The 19,856-nt window shown below is 49.5% G+C and overlaps 1 protein-coding gene across 2 annotated transcripts in view; it reads left to right on the top strand.

Annotated features, from left to right (window-relative positions):
- Tafa5 (TAFA chemokine like family member 5) overlaps window positions 1–19,856 on the top strand; it is a 217,168-nt gene that overhangs the window by 128,326 nt on the left and 68,986 nt on the right. For both annotated transcript variants that reach the window (XM_021183657.3, XM_021183658.3), the window contains exon 2: window positions 13,738–13,887. In XM_021183657.3, the coding sequence (XP_021039316.1) occupies window positions 13,738–13,887 (150 nt within the window). The remainder of the gene's footprint in view (window positions 1–13,737; window positions 13,888–19,856) is intronic.

Genomic DNA, 19,856 nt, shown 5'->3' with positions numbered 1-19,856 from the left:
CAAAATAGTGAGCTGACAGCTTCAAGGAAAGATGGGAGCCCTTCCTGTCAGCACGGTCAGGCTTCTTCTGCATCTCTACCTCTGTCCCAGCCTGGATCCTCCAGCTCATTTCCTTGTCCACAGTCAGCCCTCTTTATCACCTTGCAAGCACACAGCTTCCTGGCGTTGGCCCTGGCTACCACCTGCTGTGGTAAGAGTATTTTGTTTAAGCATCATTGTTGCCCAGAAATGTTTGAAAGACAAAGAGGATTACTGAAGACAGGAGTGGTTTTATTGAGCATTAGTTTGGTTGCTCTCACTGTCCCATGCTGCTGTGTAAAGTTGGCACATGAATGTTGTGAGCACACATCAGCCCCGTGCCTCCACTGTGGTCTCAGGACTTGCTTTGCCTCTTCTGCCACTTGGCTTTGGCTGGTATCTCTTTGTGCCATTGTCATTGACTGCTGCCCAAATAGAACACCTTGAATGTGGAAGAGGAGGACTCCAGGCTCCATCCCTTTCTACACCCACAAGGCCTGTGGTCATCCTCTCCTGGTAGAGGAAGCTGGGCACCTGGGGAGATGGGATCTGAGCTTTTACCTCTGCTCAAAGCTACTGCTCGCCCCCGAGCTTGTGAGAATGCCAGGGAACCTGGACAACTGGGAATCCCTGTGCACTGTGCACAGAAAGGGATTTGAAGACAACCATACCCAGAGCTTACTTGACTCGGGATAGGATGGAGGGTGGGGGTTGAACAGGCTTCGTAAATACCTAGATTTTCTAAAGAAACTTGAGTTGCAGGATGCATTTGACACTTCTTAGGTGGAGGGGTGTTGTGGGTGACTCCATCCTTTGTACCCAATATCATGGTCCATGGCTTGTGTAGCTCCATTCACTTGCAAGTGGGAAGGGGGCATTCTAGGAAAGTTCGGTTACCATGGCATCAAGACCAAGGAAGTACCCTGCTGCCTCAGGTCAGATGCCTGGACCCTGCCCTGGGCTCTTGTCCCTACTGGTTATCATGGGATACTCACTGCAGCCTGTCTTTTATTGACCTTGGTGAAATTGTAAACTGAGCCATAATTGCCGTGTTTATGATGTTGTAGCAACGGCTTTCCAAAACCATCTCAGGATCAGCCTTGGGCCCCGTGCTGGACGTGCCAAGGCAGGCAGCAGCGCCTCATTAATATACACATTAAGGGGATAATTGAACGGAGGCCAGCTGGCCAGGCACTTCCCTGTGGACATCGCTCTGGGCATTGGAGCAGCCTCAGTGTATGGAAAGCAGAAGACAGCAAGCGAGTCCCCGTCCCCTCTACCTCTCCTCACCAGACTCTGACTGAAATCAGGGAAGTGGGCTCTTGGGCACTCACCACACATCCTAGGCCACAAGTCATTGAAGTGACAGTGCTAAAGAGAGGCAGAATCTGGGTTCCCTGTGTGGGTGGTGACTTGGGGTGTACTTTGTTTTCTTCCAGCTGAGCCCTAGGGATAAGCATGAGAGGGAGCCCTAAACTCCGATTTTACTCTGATAATTAATTCAAATGAGTGGCCTGCCTGCATGTGCAGGCAGGACATGAGGGGGTGCGTATTCGCTCTACCTAGAGAAAAAAGGCAGGAGGAACAGCAGGGGACTCCAGAGTCTCCCAGCCTATGGTTTGAAATACAGGCGAAGCCCACTCCTGAAGGATCTAGACCCACACCCCACTCTGCCCTCCCAGAGAGACCAGCTCCTAGATCAGGTAAGGATTCCATCTGTCACACTGAGCAGTCTCAATGGCCTGTAGTGCTAAGTTGCTAAGGATGAGTGCCAAGATGACCAGGTGCCTGCTGGGAGATCTACAGAGATCACCAACCTCCAGGGACTTGAAGCCCCTCTTGGGAGCTTATCCCCTGTAATCCATTCCTAGTGGCCTCTTACATATTAAGTGCCTTGCTTGGATCCAGACTAGACATGCAACAATTTCATATTTCTGGGGAGCACCGATGGCAGGTTCCTTTGGGAGGAAAAGGGTTGCCTTGGCAGCTGGTTCTCCTGGGACCCCTGAGGAGAGGGCTCTTCTGTATTGTAGAGTCCAGCCCGCAGCATAACAGCCATTGCCTTTATGTGGATAGTTCTTCACAGGAGTTGGGGAAATCAATGGAGTTTCGTCTCACATTCTGGCTGCTCCCTCTTGGACCTCCTCTACAGTCATATGTAGTTCTGCCCTAGTTGTAGTCCTTGTAGTCTTGGATAGATTTAGAGTATAGACTGTGGGAAGTTAACTGAGGGGAGACTCCATCTATGTAACCATGGAGATAGTATCTTTTATGCTGGATAGTATGGCTGATTTGGGGTTACCCAGGCAGACTCTTGTAAGCAATCCCTTTCATCACTCTGTAAGTAAGCCCAGTCAACTCATTGGTTCACCAGGGTGAACTCTGGTGCAATCCTGCTTTGATTCGTCTCTGGGGCTCCATAGGGAAGGGATAGATGCTGTTTATGTTCCCCCGGAGAAGAAATTCTCACAACACCATGTGACCCAGTGTACGTTGCAGCCCAATGGGTCCTGAGGTGTTGAATCTGCTCCTTGCACAGCGCTTGTGCTATACAATAGAACGCTGTGGATGTTCCAAGCGTTTTCAGGCCACACTATTAGACAAACCCTAAGAAACAAGAACTATGTGCCTCTTTACCCAGGCTGCAGCTTCATCTTGGCCCTTGGGACCAGACCAGCCTTTTCCCACAGGGAACAGTAATTGTACTCCATGCTGGGAAGAAGGTCATTTGTCATTCTTTTTTTTTTTTTTTTTAGATTTATTTATTTATTATTATATGTAAGTACACTGTAGCTGTCTTCAGATGCACCAGAAGAGGGTGTCAGATCTCATTACGGATGGTTGTGAGCCACCATGTGGTTGCTGGGATTTGAACTCTGGACCTTCGGAAGAGCAGTCGGGTGCTCTTACCCACTGAGCCATCTTGCCAGCCCCCATTTGTCACTCTTGAGAGAGATGTGAGGAGCAGAGATATAGGTTCATACTATTGAGGTCCTGGGTTCTTGTCATATGCATGGTGGAATTTAGCCTGCAGAGATGTTTGGAAAGGGCATCCAGCAGTCCTGGTGGTGACTCCAGGTATCTGGGTTTGAATCTAGTCTCTAGGTGACTGGGACCAGGCATAACAGCTCCTATGCTAGGCTCGGGTCCAAAAGACCCATGCTTACGTATTCTCTGTCACTGGATAGTGACATAGAATCTGGACTTAGGGGCTGGGCTGAACTTGTCTTGAGGGTCATCTCTGACCTGGGAATTAATCTGGAGCACCTTGGGAAGCCAGTTAGCTAGGCAGTGTCTCTTGAGGCAGGAGAGGGGAGGTCTAATAGGAGCTACTCTGGTGATATGCGCAGCTTTTGCAGCCCCTCAAGGATCCCCCAACCCCTTCAACCCAACTTCTCATCCTGCCTTTACCAGCATGGGGCCTCTTCCAGCTCAGGACATATGAAGGCTGACTCTCCTGAGCCCGTTTTTCCATCTGTACCAGGTACCCTTTCCCACTTTCCAAAGTGGCCAGGCCAGCTCTAGGTTTCCTTTGGATGTCAGAGCTGGGGGATGTGGTAGCCGCGGAGGCCCTCATCTGGAAGCCCTTGGCCCAGTGACTGCTGAACTAGTTGACAAGTCTTTGGGGTTGAGACAATGTCTCATAGAGTCTTTAGTCTGTCATAGTATGGCAGATTCCTTCCTTCCTGAAAAAAAGATCTGCTTGTCTTCCCCAGCCTTCAAGTACACAGCTCTGACTCTGTTCCCAGTACCTGCCACCTTCACTCACTTTGTATCTGAAGCAGATCCTTGGGATCCCCTGGGGGTCCCAGGGTAGTTCCCATGGAAACTTACCCAAGTCACACTTTTCTCTGTCTGGCTGTGCAAACATGTCCTCGTGTCATGTGGGAGGTGTGTTCAGTTTAACAGGCGCATCTGCTCTCCTCCCCAGCCCTCTGCATGGGAGATTGTCTATAACTCACTTGTCTGGACCATCATTTTGCTCTGGCACACTAGAGATCCCGTGATATTAGCTCCTGTGTGGAATTGAGCTGTCTTCCCCAGATGAGGGGAGACAGGGATACCACCTGCTCTCATTACTCTTACTTCAGAGGTCTCTGTCTGTTCCCACCCAATCTCCTGGGTTGTTCTCTCTGTCACTCTCTCTTTGTACTCTTTATCACTGTTTCTCTGCCTCTACTTCTACTTCTCCCTCTTCCTCCCTCCTTCCTACCCTCTCCCCCCACTCTCTAAGTACATACATACATACATACATACATACATACTGCTAGAGAATAGTGGCTACTTCGTCTGCTAAGATGTACTTGCCTAGCATGGGAAGGGAAGTGGTGGACTTGGCTATTCTGTGGTCTTATCCTGTGAGAGCTTATTTGCATAACCTTTGAATCATGTGGCAGTCAGGAGGCCCTAGAAATCATGAATACTGGAGCAGTGTTGCTAAAAACTTAGATGCATGGATCATAGACAGGTATGGCTTTCACTTCCCTGGTACGCTCATCAGGCACAGCAGTCCTAGATGCTGGTGGCTGGCCTGGACATTTGGGTAAAACTTGGTGCGTTTCCATATCAAAGAAGGGCTGTAAGTATGAACTGGCTTAGGGAAAGGCCCTAGGAAAGCCATTTGCCTGAACTGGATAGTACTGGTTCCAAGAATCCTAGGTCAGTGCTACCTAGCCAGCCCTGTACCTGTACCTGACTTGGGGCCTGCAGACAGGTACCAGGCAGAGGCATTTATCCCTGTAGCCTGACATACTTGAGAGGGCAACTGCAGTATTTTCCCACCAGTGTACAAGGGATGGGGCCCTGACCTGGATGCTTCTGACAAAGCTGAGCAGACAGACACCAGGTCAGGAGGGATGGAATAAGAGGTTAGCCAAGGCACTGGGGCATCGGGGCAGCAGGCTCAACCAGAATCCGCAGGCTGCAGAGAGGGTTAGGGAGAGCAGCAGAGCTGGCATAGGCAGATGGAAGGCCTGAGGCTCTAGAGCTTGCCTGTCAGAAGGCATGGAGTTTCCCTTCCAACCTGTGGCTACCCTTCCCCACCTTATGACCCTGCATCAGCCATGCACTCATGAACCCAGAATCTTCTAGAACTTTCCCCATGCCCTACTAGAGGCTCCACCCAGATAGGTGTTGCTTATAAGAGCTTCTCAGTGCCCTGGATAAATAGAACCCCATTTCTCTCTCAGACCTTCTGCCTCACTGCCTTGTTTGCACCTCGGCCCCTGGAGATATACAGTGACCTCAGTCTGCAGCTGTACTTTGCTATGAATCGGGGATGTGCAGGCTCTCTGTCTGCTGAGCTGTCTCTTGGTGATATCTCTGTCCTGGCTATGGGGGAGCCCCAGCAGCAGGGCAGTGCCAGGGAAGCTCGGGAAAGGAACTTAACTGATACTTTGACATGGGCTCTGGGAGGGTCCAAACAGCCAGCCTGTCACCATGCTCCTAACCACAGCTCCTTCATCATTGCAACTGCTGACATTCAAGAAGTTAAGGAGGCATGGAGGCAGGGTTAAAGAAGCTGCTGTGGGTGCTTCATACTCATAAACATGCTTACCCATGCACATCTACAGTGGTAGTGTATCTTCCATGTGGATCCATTTCCAGTGGAGAGGTGAGGGACACAACCTGGGAACTCGTGGGTACCCTGGGCAGGCTTGCTTGAATTGGGAAACTAGGTACCGGTTCTGCAGATAGCAAGCAGGGACAATCCTAGCACTAAGCCTAAAGAACATTGCACACCGTTGGGGCATCTCCAACGGTGCTCATATGCCTGAGTGTAAGTGTGGTGTGCACAGCCTCTGCTGCTTCATATGTTCATATGGTACAGTAATATAGCATGGTGTTTATATGCAATGTGCCATTTGTATGTGTATGCATGTTGTGGTCTGTATATATAAGTGCCTTTGTGTGAGTATACACATGGCATATGCATGTCTGTGTGAATAAATCATGGTCTGGATATGTGTGGGTGCATTTGTTGTATGTAGGTGGTACATACATATGTGTATATATGCATGGGTGTGTATGTACATCCCAACCATGAGCCTGCTGTATCCCTAAACGGCTTATATAGGCTGCATGTGATGTATACCTATATATCGCTGGTAATCTACAGAGAATGAAACCTTTGGGCAGGTTGGGCCGGCTTCATGGTTCAACCATATCTCCAAAAACATGTCAGGCATGCTTATTCGGGGCTTCTTCTATGTTCACATATGAATCCAGGGATGCCAATGTGCCTACACCATCAGGAGATCAGTACCATCTTGCCGGCTGTCTCTCTATGCAGTCCTCAATCCCTTATGCTGGGACAGCTAAGGCAAGGCCAAGGGGGTCAGGGGATTCTCCCTGAGGTCCAAAGGTCTCATGCTTACCTGTGCACATCTACAGTGGCAGTGGAGTTCACTGGGAGTACAGCTGGCCAAAGAAGGGCTTCTGAATCCAGGGTCTTCGAAAGCCATGGACGGCCTGTCTTCCTGCTTCCTCGTCCCTGGGATTATCTTGTCTCCTGATGACAAAGCTGTGCCTTTCCTTGCCCTCTGCAGGAGTCTGACCACCGAGTGTGGGGTGGACCTGGTCTCTCCAGAGAGGTCTAGGGCTGTGGTAGGCTGATCTAATCCTTGTCGCCTTCTGCTCCAGCTACACATCTAGGTGGATAGCAGACCAGCACGGTCCATCTTGCTCTGTCTTTTAAGATCTCCTCTCACCTCTCACACTTATCATGCAGGGATAATCCTCAGCTGGTCTCCAGAGCTGGGTTTTGTGATCGGTGGCACACACTTAATTGACTCGGTAGTAGTTGAAGTGTGAGCGAGAATTTGATCCTGGGATTTAATTGAGGCTTGGTTTCATTCCATCTCAAACACCCACGATAGATTCTCCTTCAGATATTAAGAACTTTTTTTTTTCCTGAACATTTTAATCTTTGTCCCGTGTGTCTATAGAATTGGGGATAAAGCTCAACATTACTAGCTTCATCTGTGAGCCCTGGAAGGAACTGATGGTTTAGTTGTCTGCAGTTTGAAGTTGAGGTCTTGTGTAGGATAGGAGGATGGATATATTGTACATAGTGTCTGGCCCCAGCACCATCTCCCACAGCGGTCAGAGCCCTGGCCACTTCCAAACTTGAAACACCATCAGGCTTATGTGGACTTCCAAGTTGGGTGTGTGGCCTGCCCTGATAGGTGAGGGACCCAGGGGTTTAGGTGGCACCCAGCACAGCAGAAGTTGTCCCACCTTCCAGGAGTGACAGGAAAGAAAGTGTTCTGGCTAAGGATCCTTTAGCACAAGGCCAAGGGACAAGGGGGGGCGGGGGGGCGGGGGGGGGGCGTAGGCAGGGCTCTTGAGCCTGTCGAGATCCCCAATCTTGTGATTTGGGTAGTTGTTAGGATAGGTAAGCCAGATCAATTGCTCTTTGTGTTATTTTGAGCAGATTAACACTTCACCATTTCAGAGACACCCCAGAGATGAACCCTTTCTGCAGTCTGGTGGGCCAACGCATGTGACAGTTCGAGCCCAAAATAGCAGCTCATGTCTGGTGCATGTCACTCATGGAAACTGACACAGATCAGTGACAAAGGGACCAGGAAAGAATGGGTGTGGAGGCTCCTCTGCTGGGGCACCACGTGGGCTCATGTCACCAAATCTGGGATTTAGTCATGGCTGTACAGAAGCAGTCTGTACACATAGTAGGCACATATGGCCCTTACTGGTGCCCAGATGAGTAATATGTTGACTGCATGATTCATTTCTTATATCCTCAAAGTCTTCGTTCATCCTGTTGAGGCCCCCTGGGGTCCCTGTCCCGGTTACTAGCTGCTGAGATGGAATGACAGAAATGCCCATATAAGATTTGCAGGCTTTTTAGGAGCCATGAGAAATGCTATCTCAGGGTGCTTTCCCTGTGTGCAAACCCATCATTATACTCCCGAGATGCAGATTTAGAAGGATGCTGCACAGCATGCATGTGACTCCCAGACGTGAGCTGCTTCAGCGGTCTCCCTGGACCTCCCAGAGGTTAGCAGGTCATGACATGGGGAAAGCCTGGAGCTCGGCCACTACTCCCCTCCCCCCAGGCCTAAGCCTGATGCTCTGTAGTGTTCTTGGCTGACATCCTCCACTAAGTAGCCTGTCTTTACCCCCTGCCCCCCAGTACCTGTTCCATCTCAGTCTAGAGAACCACTAAGCACGTGTGGCTGGCTGTAATGATGTGGATGCCTGAGTTCGTTATTGGGAGATTGCTTCCCTGTAACCAGAAATTATCACCACCTCCCAGGATTGCTGGGGGCTCAGCAGGTTCACAGTATATACTTAGCCCTACTAGCCTGGACAAAGGGCACTCCTGATGAGCCTACAGGTCTTCTCGCAAGCCATTTGGTTCCAAACTCTCCCTTGTCACACACGAAGAAGGTATGTAAAATGAAGTGGTCACCCTACAACCCTGTGTTCCTCCCTACTGGTCTTTCCGGACCCATGGCCTCTGTGTCCTCTTTGCTTTTTGAACCACCCACAAGTCTCATGGTACTGTTTCTATGTTTTGGAGTAGATCTGAGATGGGGGCAGCAGTAATGCCCAGCATATTATGACTCAAGGACCAGAGACCTCTGTCACCAAGCCAAATTGTGAACCATGGGCTAACCTGGGAACTCCAGAAGGGTCATGGGTGCACTGCCTCTCCTTACCGTGTCTCTCTTTACTGGTCTCACCCAATTCTGCACCTTCTGAATGATGCTGAATCCCATGACCAGATAAAGCCACCTAACAAAGGCTTGAGGGCCCCTCTGGCCTCCTGGCACTCTACCTTGTTTCCATTGTAATCTAAACACGGAGCTGACATTTATGATTATTAAATGCCACCCTCTCACTCCATTCCTGTCAAAGTCACTTTGAGTCTTTATTCTGATGTCCATCATATTCTGTATCCTCTCAGATGTATGTCACAGCCATGTTGGGATAAACAACTTATCGGTGTGTGCCTCTGGTGGAGGGGCATGCAGGAGAGAACCTGGGACCTTGTTCCTTACAGACCCCCACCCCCACCCCCAGCCCAGCCAGGGCTTCCTGCCCACCTGCTCTGGAAACCTTGTACACTAGCTGCTGAGAGAGAGAGAGCTAGCCTTATCACCCTATCTGGGGCCATTGACTTCAGCTATGTTTACATGAAATCTTGCATAGGTTTTGGAAGCTGTCCTGCCTTTGTCACCCAGCATTTGAGACAGGATTAGCAAAGGCTTGGACTTAACTTGATGGTCTGCAGATGGCTGGACATTTTAATGGGCCCTGTCCTGTGCTGTGTTCTCTAGTCTGCTGTTCTGTTCCCTGGATCTGTCTATACCCTCTGGACAGATTGTCTCTCTCTAAGAAAACAGGAAATAGATGGAGTTGATGAACACCCATTGGGTATTCATTGTCCTTCCTGCCTGTGGCCACCAGGGTCTCTAAGACCCAGGATGTCAGAGGCTGAATGTGGCTCTGGGAATCTTTTTGTGTAGCTGTATCCACTATATCATTTGTGTTGTCATATCGTTAGTACCACACCTGTGTATGACATGACCTGAGAGAAGTGTTTCTTCAGGACCTATGGATATAGGAGGAGAAGGTCAGAGTGGGTCTGGTTTGGATAACCAGAAAAAGTTTAGCCATCGATACTCCTAGACCAGTGTCTCAATTGGGCTCCATTCAGCATTGGACTAAGTTCTGATCCTAACCTATGCAATGTAGAACCAGATTCAGATCACAGCCTGTGTGGTGCAGGACCAGTGCTGGGATTCCAGCAGATGGGGTGGTATCAGGTCCTGGTAGACCACGATACAGTGTCAACTCTTGCTTTGGGGAAGTCCCAGGATTTGATTCAGTTGTCATCAACACTCAGTGGAGCGGAGAGCATATGTGTTTATCATAGATCTGTACCAAGGCCTAATCCCAGTGCTGAGATGGCAGGCAGAACTGACATCTGAGCAGCCATTGAGGCACACCTATACTCACTATCTCTGCATGATGTTCAAGGGCATGAATAGGCTGTGGTCTATGGCCCAGCCCTGCAGAAACCTCGTGCACCTGAAGGCCAGGCACTGAAAGCTCAACTCACTCAACAGTCAAGTTTGCTTAGCTCTCTGGCTAACAGGGACACACCCCTGCATGGACTTATCTAAGACCCTGAGCCTTCCTCTGATGTTCAGGGAACACACAGGGCAAACAGAACAAGATGAGTCCAAGTAGAGGAAGGCCTATGCCCAGGGTGTTTTCTCAAAGAGACAGCTGGAGTGAGTGTACGGACTCTGGCCCTGCTGCAAATGTCTCAGGTCTGTGGCTTTATAAATCACAACTCCTCTAAACCCATATTCTCTACCTACGCGCTATGTGGAACTCTTTCTTACATAGCACAGACACAGGAAGAAATGATGTGATTGTGAGGTGTCATCTATCAGACACTGGGATAGTGATATTACCCTGCAAAGCCCACGCAAGGCAGTGTGAAAGGTTGCAGGTGGTCTCTTATGGACAGTCACAATCTTAGAGCAGTGGAAGGCCATGATGCCTATATGGAAGAGGTGACATAGGGACTTGTTAAATGAGATCAGCTAGTTATGGAGGGAAGTTCCCGTCACAGTTTTATGTGCAGCTGAATGCAAATGGATCCTGGTAAGGTACTGGGATTGGGCTCATCCTTGGGGGTGAAGGGATGCTTCCTGCTCGTGTGACACTTGCCTACTTATTCTGCATCTTTCTTCAGTGACAATTCACTGCCCCTCCAACTCCTACTCTTTGCAGACACAGGTGCATGCACATGGTCTCTTGGTCATCTCACATGCCCTTGGAGCTCCTGCTGATAGGGAACTTGAAATGGGGACCAGGACGGTACAATGCTGATCCAGAACAGATATTCCCAGGGTTCCAGAGGATACTACAGCTGTATGATGTCATAAACTTGGTAGTATCCCTCACCTTGTTGAGACAGCTCTAGACAAGTATCCAAGCCTCGGCCATAGAAGCCATCTGCACTGATGTGGCCCAGACAGTATAAACCTTGACCATGGTGTGTAGGCCAAGTTTGACAGGAATAGCAAAGTGGCTGGAGACAATCTGCAGGTCTTAAGATAGGAACTCGGGGTGGTGGCCACATGGCTGCCTGGACACATATTGTGAAGGCAAGCACAAGAAGGAAATCACTTCTTTCTCTGTGGTGCAGAGCTTGCTATCTGCTTCCTGCCGGCTTGCCTTTCGGCTCCCATCAGACCTGGCGCTGTGGCTCTGGAGCCAGTCCTAGAGCTGATTGGTTGTTCTCAGTGCTCCTCTTGCCCTGCCCATCTCCTTGTCTATGCATCTGTTTGTTTGTGCCTGCTTCTTAACAGTAGCATGTAATTCGGGGTGTGACTGGGTAGAATGAGTCAAATCAAGCAGCCCGAGGGAGCGAACTCTGGCTGGACCCTTGCGTTCTGCTTGAGTAGGTATGGGCGTTTTCAGAAGGAGTGGCTCATGGTCCTCAGAGAGGCCCAAGATGCCCCATCCTTCCTCTGAATGCGTCTGATCCATTCTCCCAACATGAACTTGGCACACAAGCCAAGATCTGTCACCATCCTTCACGGTTCTGAGCCGCTGGGTTTAGTAACCTTGGACAGCTCCTCCTTACCCTGACTTGCCAAAGAGGCCTGCCTGGCTTTAGGAAATACCCCCCACCTCACCCCACCCCCGTGTCCCTGATCACATCTGGACAAGACATATCCCAAGTTCCTAGTGACCTGGACATTGCTGGGCTGTTGAAGCTGAGCTACCCTGTTCATATTTTCTGCTAATGTGTGTGATGCCTGCTCTAACCAGCTTCTGGGTTGGGCTGGGGAATCCAAGCAACAAGGATGATACAGTACAGGAGCCTGTTGCCTGGAGAAAGGATGTTTGTGTGGGATTCACAGAAGAATTCATGGAGTAAGGAAGGACAACCTGGGTTGAAGAAGCTACTGCTGAGAAGCCCTGAGAGCTACCTGCCATGATGGCAATCAGATGGCCACTCCCTTGTGTGCATGTCTAACTTCCTTTCAAGTGTATGTCTGTCTGTCTGTCTGACCCTGGGCTATTTCCAGATGATACCTGTATGGCACTCATCCAGGGTGGGATTCTGACATCCAGCATCTCTCTGGTGTGCCCTGTAACCAGAAGACCATGAGACACAGGATGCCATGTGCCTTGAGGTCTCTGGGTACCCACAGGAGGCAGCAGCTACTCTAGGCTTTCACAGCAGGCACCTACTTTGTGACATACCTCAGGGTTTCTGTGATTCGGTCCCTAATGAGGCTGTGAAATAGCATGATGGAAGGACCGTGGGCTCACTGTGCTGGGATGATGTGGCAGCAGTGCCAGCCAGGCTGAGGGATGCCCTCTGTTCTCCTACAAGGTGGCCAGTTTCTCATTTTTATGGTCTGCTATGAATATCGTGCTATCTTTATTGGACAGTATTGCTCTTTAGCACTTACTGGTATTGGCCACAGAGTGACAGCTTAAACTGCAGGGCGTTATTTCCCACTGGGATTCTCTCTCCTGAGGTGAGGTTGAGGCTTTGGAGAAACATGTCCCTTCTTCTAGAGGCAGTCCAGGATCATATGTGACTGGGTCCAGATGAGGGCACAGGCTCATGTGTACCTATGTGTCCACACAGAACAATACCTGGAGCATGTACAGCTGAGTGTGCCCATGTGGACCTCTGTGTCTATATGGGAGCTTCCATGTAGCCTGTGTGTATCTCTGAGTGCAGATGAGTATACTTTGTGTATTTACCCAAGTACATACATGAAACATTTGTCTCACTGAGTGTGCCCCTGTGTGCATACATACATGATTACATGGGGGCATTAGTGTAGCCTGTATGTGCCTGAATGTAGATGAATACACATGCGACCCTGTGTATCTACAGCGGCACACATGTAGCCTGTGTGCACCTGAGTATAGTTGAATGTAGTTGTTTGAGCCTGAGTGTGCACATGTACACATTCATATGTGCACCTAGGTGTCGCTTTACATGTGCGAACTTGTATGTTCCTATGCATATGTGAGTATCTCACAGCACATGCACCCCTGCAAGTCTATGCCCATATAGAGCTTACGCTTTTACTTGACTGCCTCCTCTGTATATCTGTATAGTCTTCCCCATATCTGCCAGCCAGGCCTTGGGCATGTAATATATTTGCTGTGTCTCTTGGTGTACTTCTTACATACAGTCTTGTGTATTGTATGGGCAGGCCTTCAAGGAAATATAACTTGGTCTCTGTCTGTCTTGGTGTCTGCGCCTAGATAGTTCCTCTTTGCAATATGCTAGACCATATATACGTTGTTAGTTACCCCATTTTGTGGCTCTAAGATAATACAGGGCAGGGTCCTGGTACATTAGCATGGAGGCTGCAGGGCTTGGCTTGATTAGAAATCTTAGTGTGTGGAGGGGAGGGGTGTGAGGGAGGCAGCAACTTCCTCTGCGATTCTGAGATTTCATTTCCGTGTGTGGTAGAGGAGATGGCCACATTTAATTTCCTGTCCATTGGGATAGGGCTGACTGGAATTCCTGGCAGAGCATACAAGAGATGGTTTGCTGGCTGTCACAAAGAGTTCTCTCCGCATCTCTTTGGCTGAGCCAGCTGTGCTGAACCTCATTCTAGGTGGGTGCTGGGTGGGTTTCAGGCTGTGAGTCTCCAGGCTGTGGCCACTTAGCTTGCGGCTATTCCTTCCTTGCAGGTCAGCTGGCCGCTGGAACCTGTGAGATTGTGACCCTAGACCGGGACAGCAGCCAGCCACGGAGGACGATCGCCCGGCAGACAGCACGCTGTGCATGCAGAAAGGGGCAGATAGCAGGCACCACTCGAGCCCGGCCTGCTTGTGTGGACGGTAAGAGCCCCCCAGCCTTCTGGTGACACTTCAGGGTACTGAGCCCAGTCTTCTGGGGTTTCTGTGTGAGCAGGCAAGGCTCTGAAGGAGCCATCTCCAGAATGCTCTGAGGCCAAGACTCTGAGGTATAGCCCTAGGGTCAGGCCTCTGGGCAGTCTTTCATTAGGCTGGTATATCTAGTATGATTGTATCCATGAACATCAAGTCCTATACACATAGGGGTGGCCACTGACTACATGACTCCAGGTGTCAAAGACTCAAAGTCTCTACCTAGACGTGGTTCCTGTGCTCAACTCACAAAGATGTTCATTATAACAAGCTGGGCCACCTCCAGTGTGATAATTATTCCCCAAAGTCAGGATGGTTCTTGAGAAAAGAATTAGCAGAATCTAAGGGATGGTCAGAACAGGGCTGACGAGATGCTGAACTAGATCTCAAATAGTACTCACTGTGGAGCTGAGATCTGCCTAGGAACCTGACCAGGGTCTACTTTGCCCAAGTCCAAGGCAAGAGGTTCTTTCAGGCCTTGGCTTCCCTGTGTAGCTTGGGGTTTAGAGTTAACTCCGACTGGGATCTTGCCCTCAGCTAGAGACCCAGTGGTAAGGTAAAGGAGGCTTCTAAGCTTACTGAACCATGACTTCCCTTGGCATCTTCCATAGACCCCCTAGAGCTGTGGGCACCCCCACACTCCTGCTGCCAATTTGGAAGGGCTTGAAGACTGTCTGTAGCAGTCAAGAAAGTATAGAATGAGGGCGAGCCTGCTAACCAGGGCAGAGGGTGGTAGAGGAACCCTATGGTGGGTCATATCTGACCTTATACATAGCTAGTGGGATCCAAGGACTGGGTTCTGTGTAGCCTAGTCTCCAAGAGCTCAGCCTCTTGATCCCTGTGGGCAGAGTAGTAGCAGCCTCTTGGTAAACAGAGACTGGTTTTCTGGGACCATGCTGGAGTGATGTGGAACTGGCAGCCACAGCACATTCTCTTGCTCATTCCACCAGCCTCAGGGAGACAGGGTCTTGACTGAGTGCTAATTGAATCTGGATCTGCCCATCTGAAACCAAATCCTTGTCCCTCCCCTGCAACAGCCTCCTGGTGCCTTAGGAGCCTGGTCCCAGAGACCCAAATTAAAACCTCACCATTTTCAAGGGAGGCCAAACAAATTAGTTTGCTCGAGTTTTCTGCACAGTGGGCATTTTCTAGGCTGCCCTCTAATTTAATTTTTTTGCTTTTGCTGTTTTCTTGCTCTGTGTGCATAATAAGTTTCCTTCTGTGCCATTGTGTTCGTTGAGGACAGTCTGGGCCATGGTGGCCCAGCTGACATTGAACGCCAGTGATGTTTAGCCTGGAGTGGTCTATGCTGACCCTGGATTCAGGAGCAAAAGTGGTAAGCCACTGGTTCTGCTGTTGTCATGGGTTCTTTTGCTGGCTGACTTTGTAGCTATTGGTAAATTTGCTTGCTTATTCATTCATCCATCCATCCATTCTGTCATTTATTCATCCAAATGAGATAGATCAAGTATAGGCAGGTATAAGGAAGATCAAGTCTCAAAACACCTGATCCGTAGAACCCCCCACAACACAATGTTGTGAGTCTTGGGGTGTCTCCCCCAGGTAATTCTCTCCTGAAGGAGAATTTGAGAGGGGTCCTGAGGGATGAAGAGATCACTAGAAAGCTCCCCCTCTGAAAAGCGGGAGCTGCTGGTGAGACTGACTTCATAGTGTGTTCTTCCCTGGCCTTGAGTCTGAGCTGAGGCAGTTTTGCAGAAACCATCTCCAGCACTATGACCTTATTCACCGTTTTACAGACCCAATCCTCTTTACAGAAAGCCACAAGAAAAGAGACCTGAAAGCAATCCAGTCGCCTGCTCCAGGGCTTCTCATTTTAACACAAATATCAACAAGCAGACCTAACCTTGGAGCTCTGCTTTGTGAGCGCAGAGCAAGTCTCTGCAGCACTGGCTGTGTGGATTGATGCTCCGGGCTACCCTCCATGCTCCCTTCATGGTACTGCCCTGGACTGAGAATCTTACTGGGCTCTCAGCAGAAAACTGTACACTCTCTGTCCAGCCAAAGCATAGAGGGGCTGTCTCCTTTTATGCTGAGTTCTCATGAAATTCCTTTGGAAAAAAATCCGAATAAAGCATGGCTGTGTGGTAACAATAGGCAGGGGAAGGCGAGATCTTTGCTTGCCTTTGGAGGAGAAATGCTCAGGGCACTGGAGTTTACTGAAGAGTGGTGTCCATGGATGTCCCATCTAGAGCTGAGGGGACTCCTCTGAGAGCTTTGCAAGAGGTCAGGCTGGGGTAAGGATGCAAGCAGTCCCTGCGTGAGGAACATTCCCTCAAGTGCACACAGGTGCCCCATAGTTGTCTCCTGCTCGCTCTTCTGTGTGTGCCTCCATGTCATTCCCCCTTGGGGGTTCTCAGGGCTGATGTTGATGACTGTCACCTGCCTGGGTGAACGTGGCAGTCTGCACTTCCTGGTAGGAATAGTAGCATGAGCTGGGAGGCAAAGCAGATCCAAGGTTCTGGCCCAAGGTTCCATCTTCACCACCCAGAGTTCATGAGCACAAGCCCATGTCTTCCTGAACAGATGGGGACAACAGCAGTCTGTCTCAAGCTTCGAGAGCAGTACAAGACACTCTGTTCTGTGACACCAATCTGGGGACCATCGCCTTTCTCTCAGTAACACATAAGACTTCCATGTATCAAATGTGCCCGGTAGGGGACTCTGCTGGAGAATAGGGAACGGGGATATGTTTGCAGTACCGGACCATGTGAAGAGGGCAGCTTTGTTTCTGGGTAAGACTGAGGCCCTTTATCTTGGGAGTCCATCTAGAAAAGATGAGGAAGCAAGTGGCCTCCCCTCTTAGAATTGGCTACAAGGGGTTCCGAATGCAGAACCTACCCTCAGATACAGTTTGCTGATGTCCCACTAGGCTGCCAGAGCCCCCTCTGAAAGGTCTCTCCAAACATGTCATTAGGGCAACGAGATATCCCTCTGCTGAAGAGTAACATCAGAGCCCTACCTCACACCCTCCTGTACGGACAGCAGGGTAAGTGTGAAGAGTGGAGACCCTAACCCTGAGAAGATAGGTAAATCCCCTCAGGTCTTGGCTTTGAGCAGCGGGTACTAGGTGTGGCCATCAAAACAGCAGCAAGAAAAGAAAAGGAAAGAAATTGGACTTTACCCAAACACAAACTCCTTTGTCTCCAAGTCTACATGGAAGTCTTATGTGTTCCATCGAGAAAGGGAGGATTTCGCTTGTGAAATGACTCAGTGGTTAAAGGTGCTTGTTGTCTCTATGCCTGGCCACCAGAGTCCGATCCGCAGGACTCACGAGCTACAAGGAGAGAACCAACTCCCTACCGTGTCTCTGACCTCCACGCACACACCATAGCATAACTCACACACACACACACACACACACACACACACACACAAATAAATGCATGAATACAACTTATATAAAACAAAAAAACTTTTAAGAGAAAAGGCCAGAGATATGACAGCAGCAGGCACAAACTGCTAAGACTGACAGCCTGAGTTTAATCCTCAAGACCCAGATGCAGAAGGAGAGAAATCCTGCTATAGGTTGTCCTCTGACCTCCACACCTATTTCATGGTGCCTGCACATCTATACCCCACAAAAATAAATAAGTATAATAAAAAGAGAAAATAGAGCCCACAGGTTCCTTAAACGAATAACAGTCGTGCTGTAAATGCAAAGTTGATACCCACAAGAAACCAGGCTTGCAAACGGAATACAGGCATGTACACAAGGCTTCCAGAGCTTCAGGAATGAATGTAGCTGGAAATTGGACACAGCAGCGTGTCTCTCATGGCCCCAGGGAATAAGAAGTCTGGCCATCCACAGTGGCTAGCCAGGCAAAGCTGTGCGTGAGACTTGAAGTTGTGATGCTGGTGAAAGAAGCCCTGCCCCACAGACTACACGCTGAGCCCATGGCTGTGGACCGGCCTGCAGAAGGTCAGAGACAATGATCCCTAGTGGTCCAGCTGGAGAGTGGCATTTTCCTTGGATAACAAGATCAGCCAGGTTCAGCAATCAGCTTCAGCAGTGGTCAGGCAGATGCCTGCAGGGGCCCTGCCACAGGACAGGTTGTGGAAGGGCTTTGCTTGCTACCTCAGCATCATCTCCTTGATGGGACTTTCATTTGACAACTCAGAGGTTTTCTCCAAGCTGTTCTCAAAGCCTCCAGCCAGCCTGTGCATCTCCTTGCATGGACCTCTACGTCATAGTGTAGGTTTTGGTTGCCAATGTGAGCAGCCTAGGCATTCTCAGGTGACTCAAACCAGTGACATCCAGCCATACCTGATACAGGCTGTGCTGTAGACTCCTGGAAGCTGAGAGACACTTAGGAAGTGTTTGCTACCATCCACCTTTCCTAAGCACAGTTATCATGCCGGAAGATCAGTCTGATCTATGTGGAGCTTTGGTCACTCTGCATCAGACCCTGGTCAGCTCTGAGAAAGCCCTGGGTGGCATCTGGTGATGGGGGTGCCATACGGAAGGCCTCAGTTCCCTGGATACCAACTTGCAGCAGGACCACCAAGGAGGCATCTCTACAGGAGCGTAGTAGTCCAGAGGCGTGCCCAGCTTCAGGTGTGGCTACAGGATTTGATGGCCACTGCATTGATAGCCTGTATGCTTCCTTACATTTGAGTGCCAAAATAGAGGTCATTTAGGCACAGTGTTCCTTGGGTCCTTTCAGATCTTGTTGTTCTGAGTCTCAGAAACATGGAATAGCAACCTAGCGGCTCTCTGAGAGGCGTGCATAGTTGAGCGGGTCCTCTTCAAGGCTCCTGCTTAGGACTCAGGCTCCCCTGAGTATGCCCTACCCTGGCTCTAGGGAGCCCTGAAATAGTTGAAGCAATGGAGAGGGCCTTAGCCTGGGTCTCCAGAAAGCAGCTTGGACTGCTGGGAAATTGCCGCCTCTCCGTGCACTAATAGAGGCAGGCCGCTGGACTGCTGAGCAAGTGCAGGGATAAGCATGCTTAATTTTCAACATGGTGACTCCAGACATAGTTGCCTGGCAACCACTGAACAAGGGACAGGCAGGCAGTCTCCTTGTCCAAGTTCCTTCCTTTCCTGATAAAATGTTCGAGAACAGGATCCCTGTGTCATCTAACTATGTCTTTACCCAGAGGCTCCCCAGGGCACAGTGTTACACCATGAGCTTGGCACTGGGAGTGGGGGTAGGACTGGAGAGGCAGCTCCACACTGCCGCCTGGACTGTTCCCAGGAGCTCAGCTCAGAGGCCTCCACTCGGAAGGAGTGACTGCTGCAGAGGAGAGTTTCAGGACATGACAGGAAGCGGAGTCAGAGCTCATTAAGAAGAGACTTGACTCGGATTTAGAGAGACGTTTAGTAGAACAGCAGTAGTAAGGAAGGGTAAGACACACAAGTGTGGGTATGGGTGCCACAAGAAAGTGACAGACAAACGCCCAATTGTCTCTTCAGTAGCCATGCAGACGAATGATGTGATACCACAGAAGGCGGCTAAGGAGTTTAAATGAGGCCATAGGGGAGGTTCCTTTGGTTCACTGGACAGCTAGCTGATAACACCTTAGATCGCAAGGGTTACAGGGAATAACGGTGCTTTTACACTAAGCAGAGTTTGTCTTGCTTCTGACTGTCTCAGAAAATAAATCTGAGAAAAAGAGTAAGGCTGTGTTCAGGTTCCTACAAGCTCACGCTTCAAACATGGCTCATTTGACTTATTTATTTATGAGTGTGTGTGTGTGTGTGTGTGTGTATCTATATTACATATACACATATATATGTATTATGTATGTACATATATATGAAAGAATATATATATGAACAACTCTAGAAATATTATTGCTATACTTTATTAAATATATATTGGAAAGAAAAATAAAAAGGAACATTCTCTCTATCCTGGCAACCTTCACAGCAAATATTAGTTATATTGGAAGTCTGGATT

This window comes from Mus caroli, unplaced genomic scaffold (genome assembly GCF_978045245.1).
Source record: "Mus caroli unplaced genomic scaffold, Mus_caroli_1 scaffold_16, whole genome shotgun sequence".
In the NCBI taxonomy this organism is placed as follows: Eukaryota; Metazoa; Chordata; class Mammalia; order Rodentia; family Muridae; genus Mus; species Mus caroli.
This window is presented reverse-complemented; position numbering and strand designations above follow the sequence as displayed.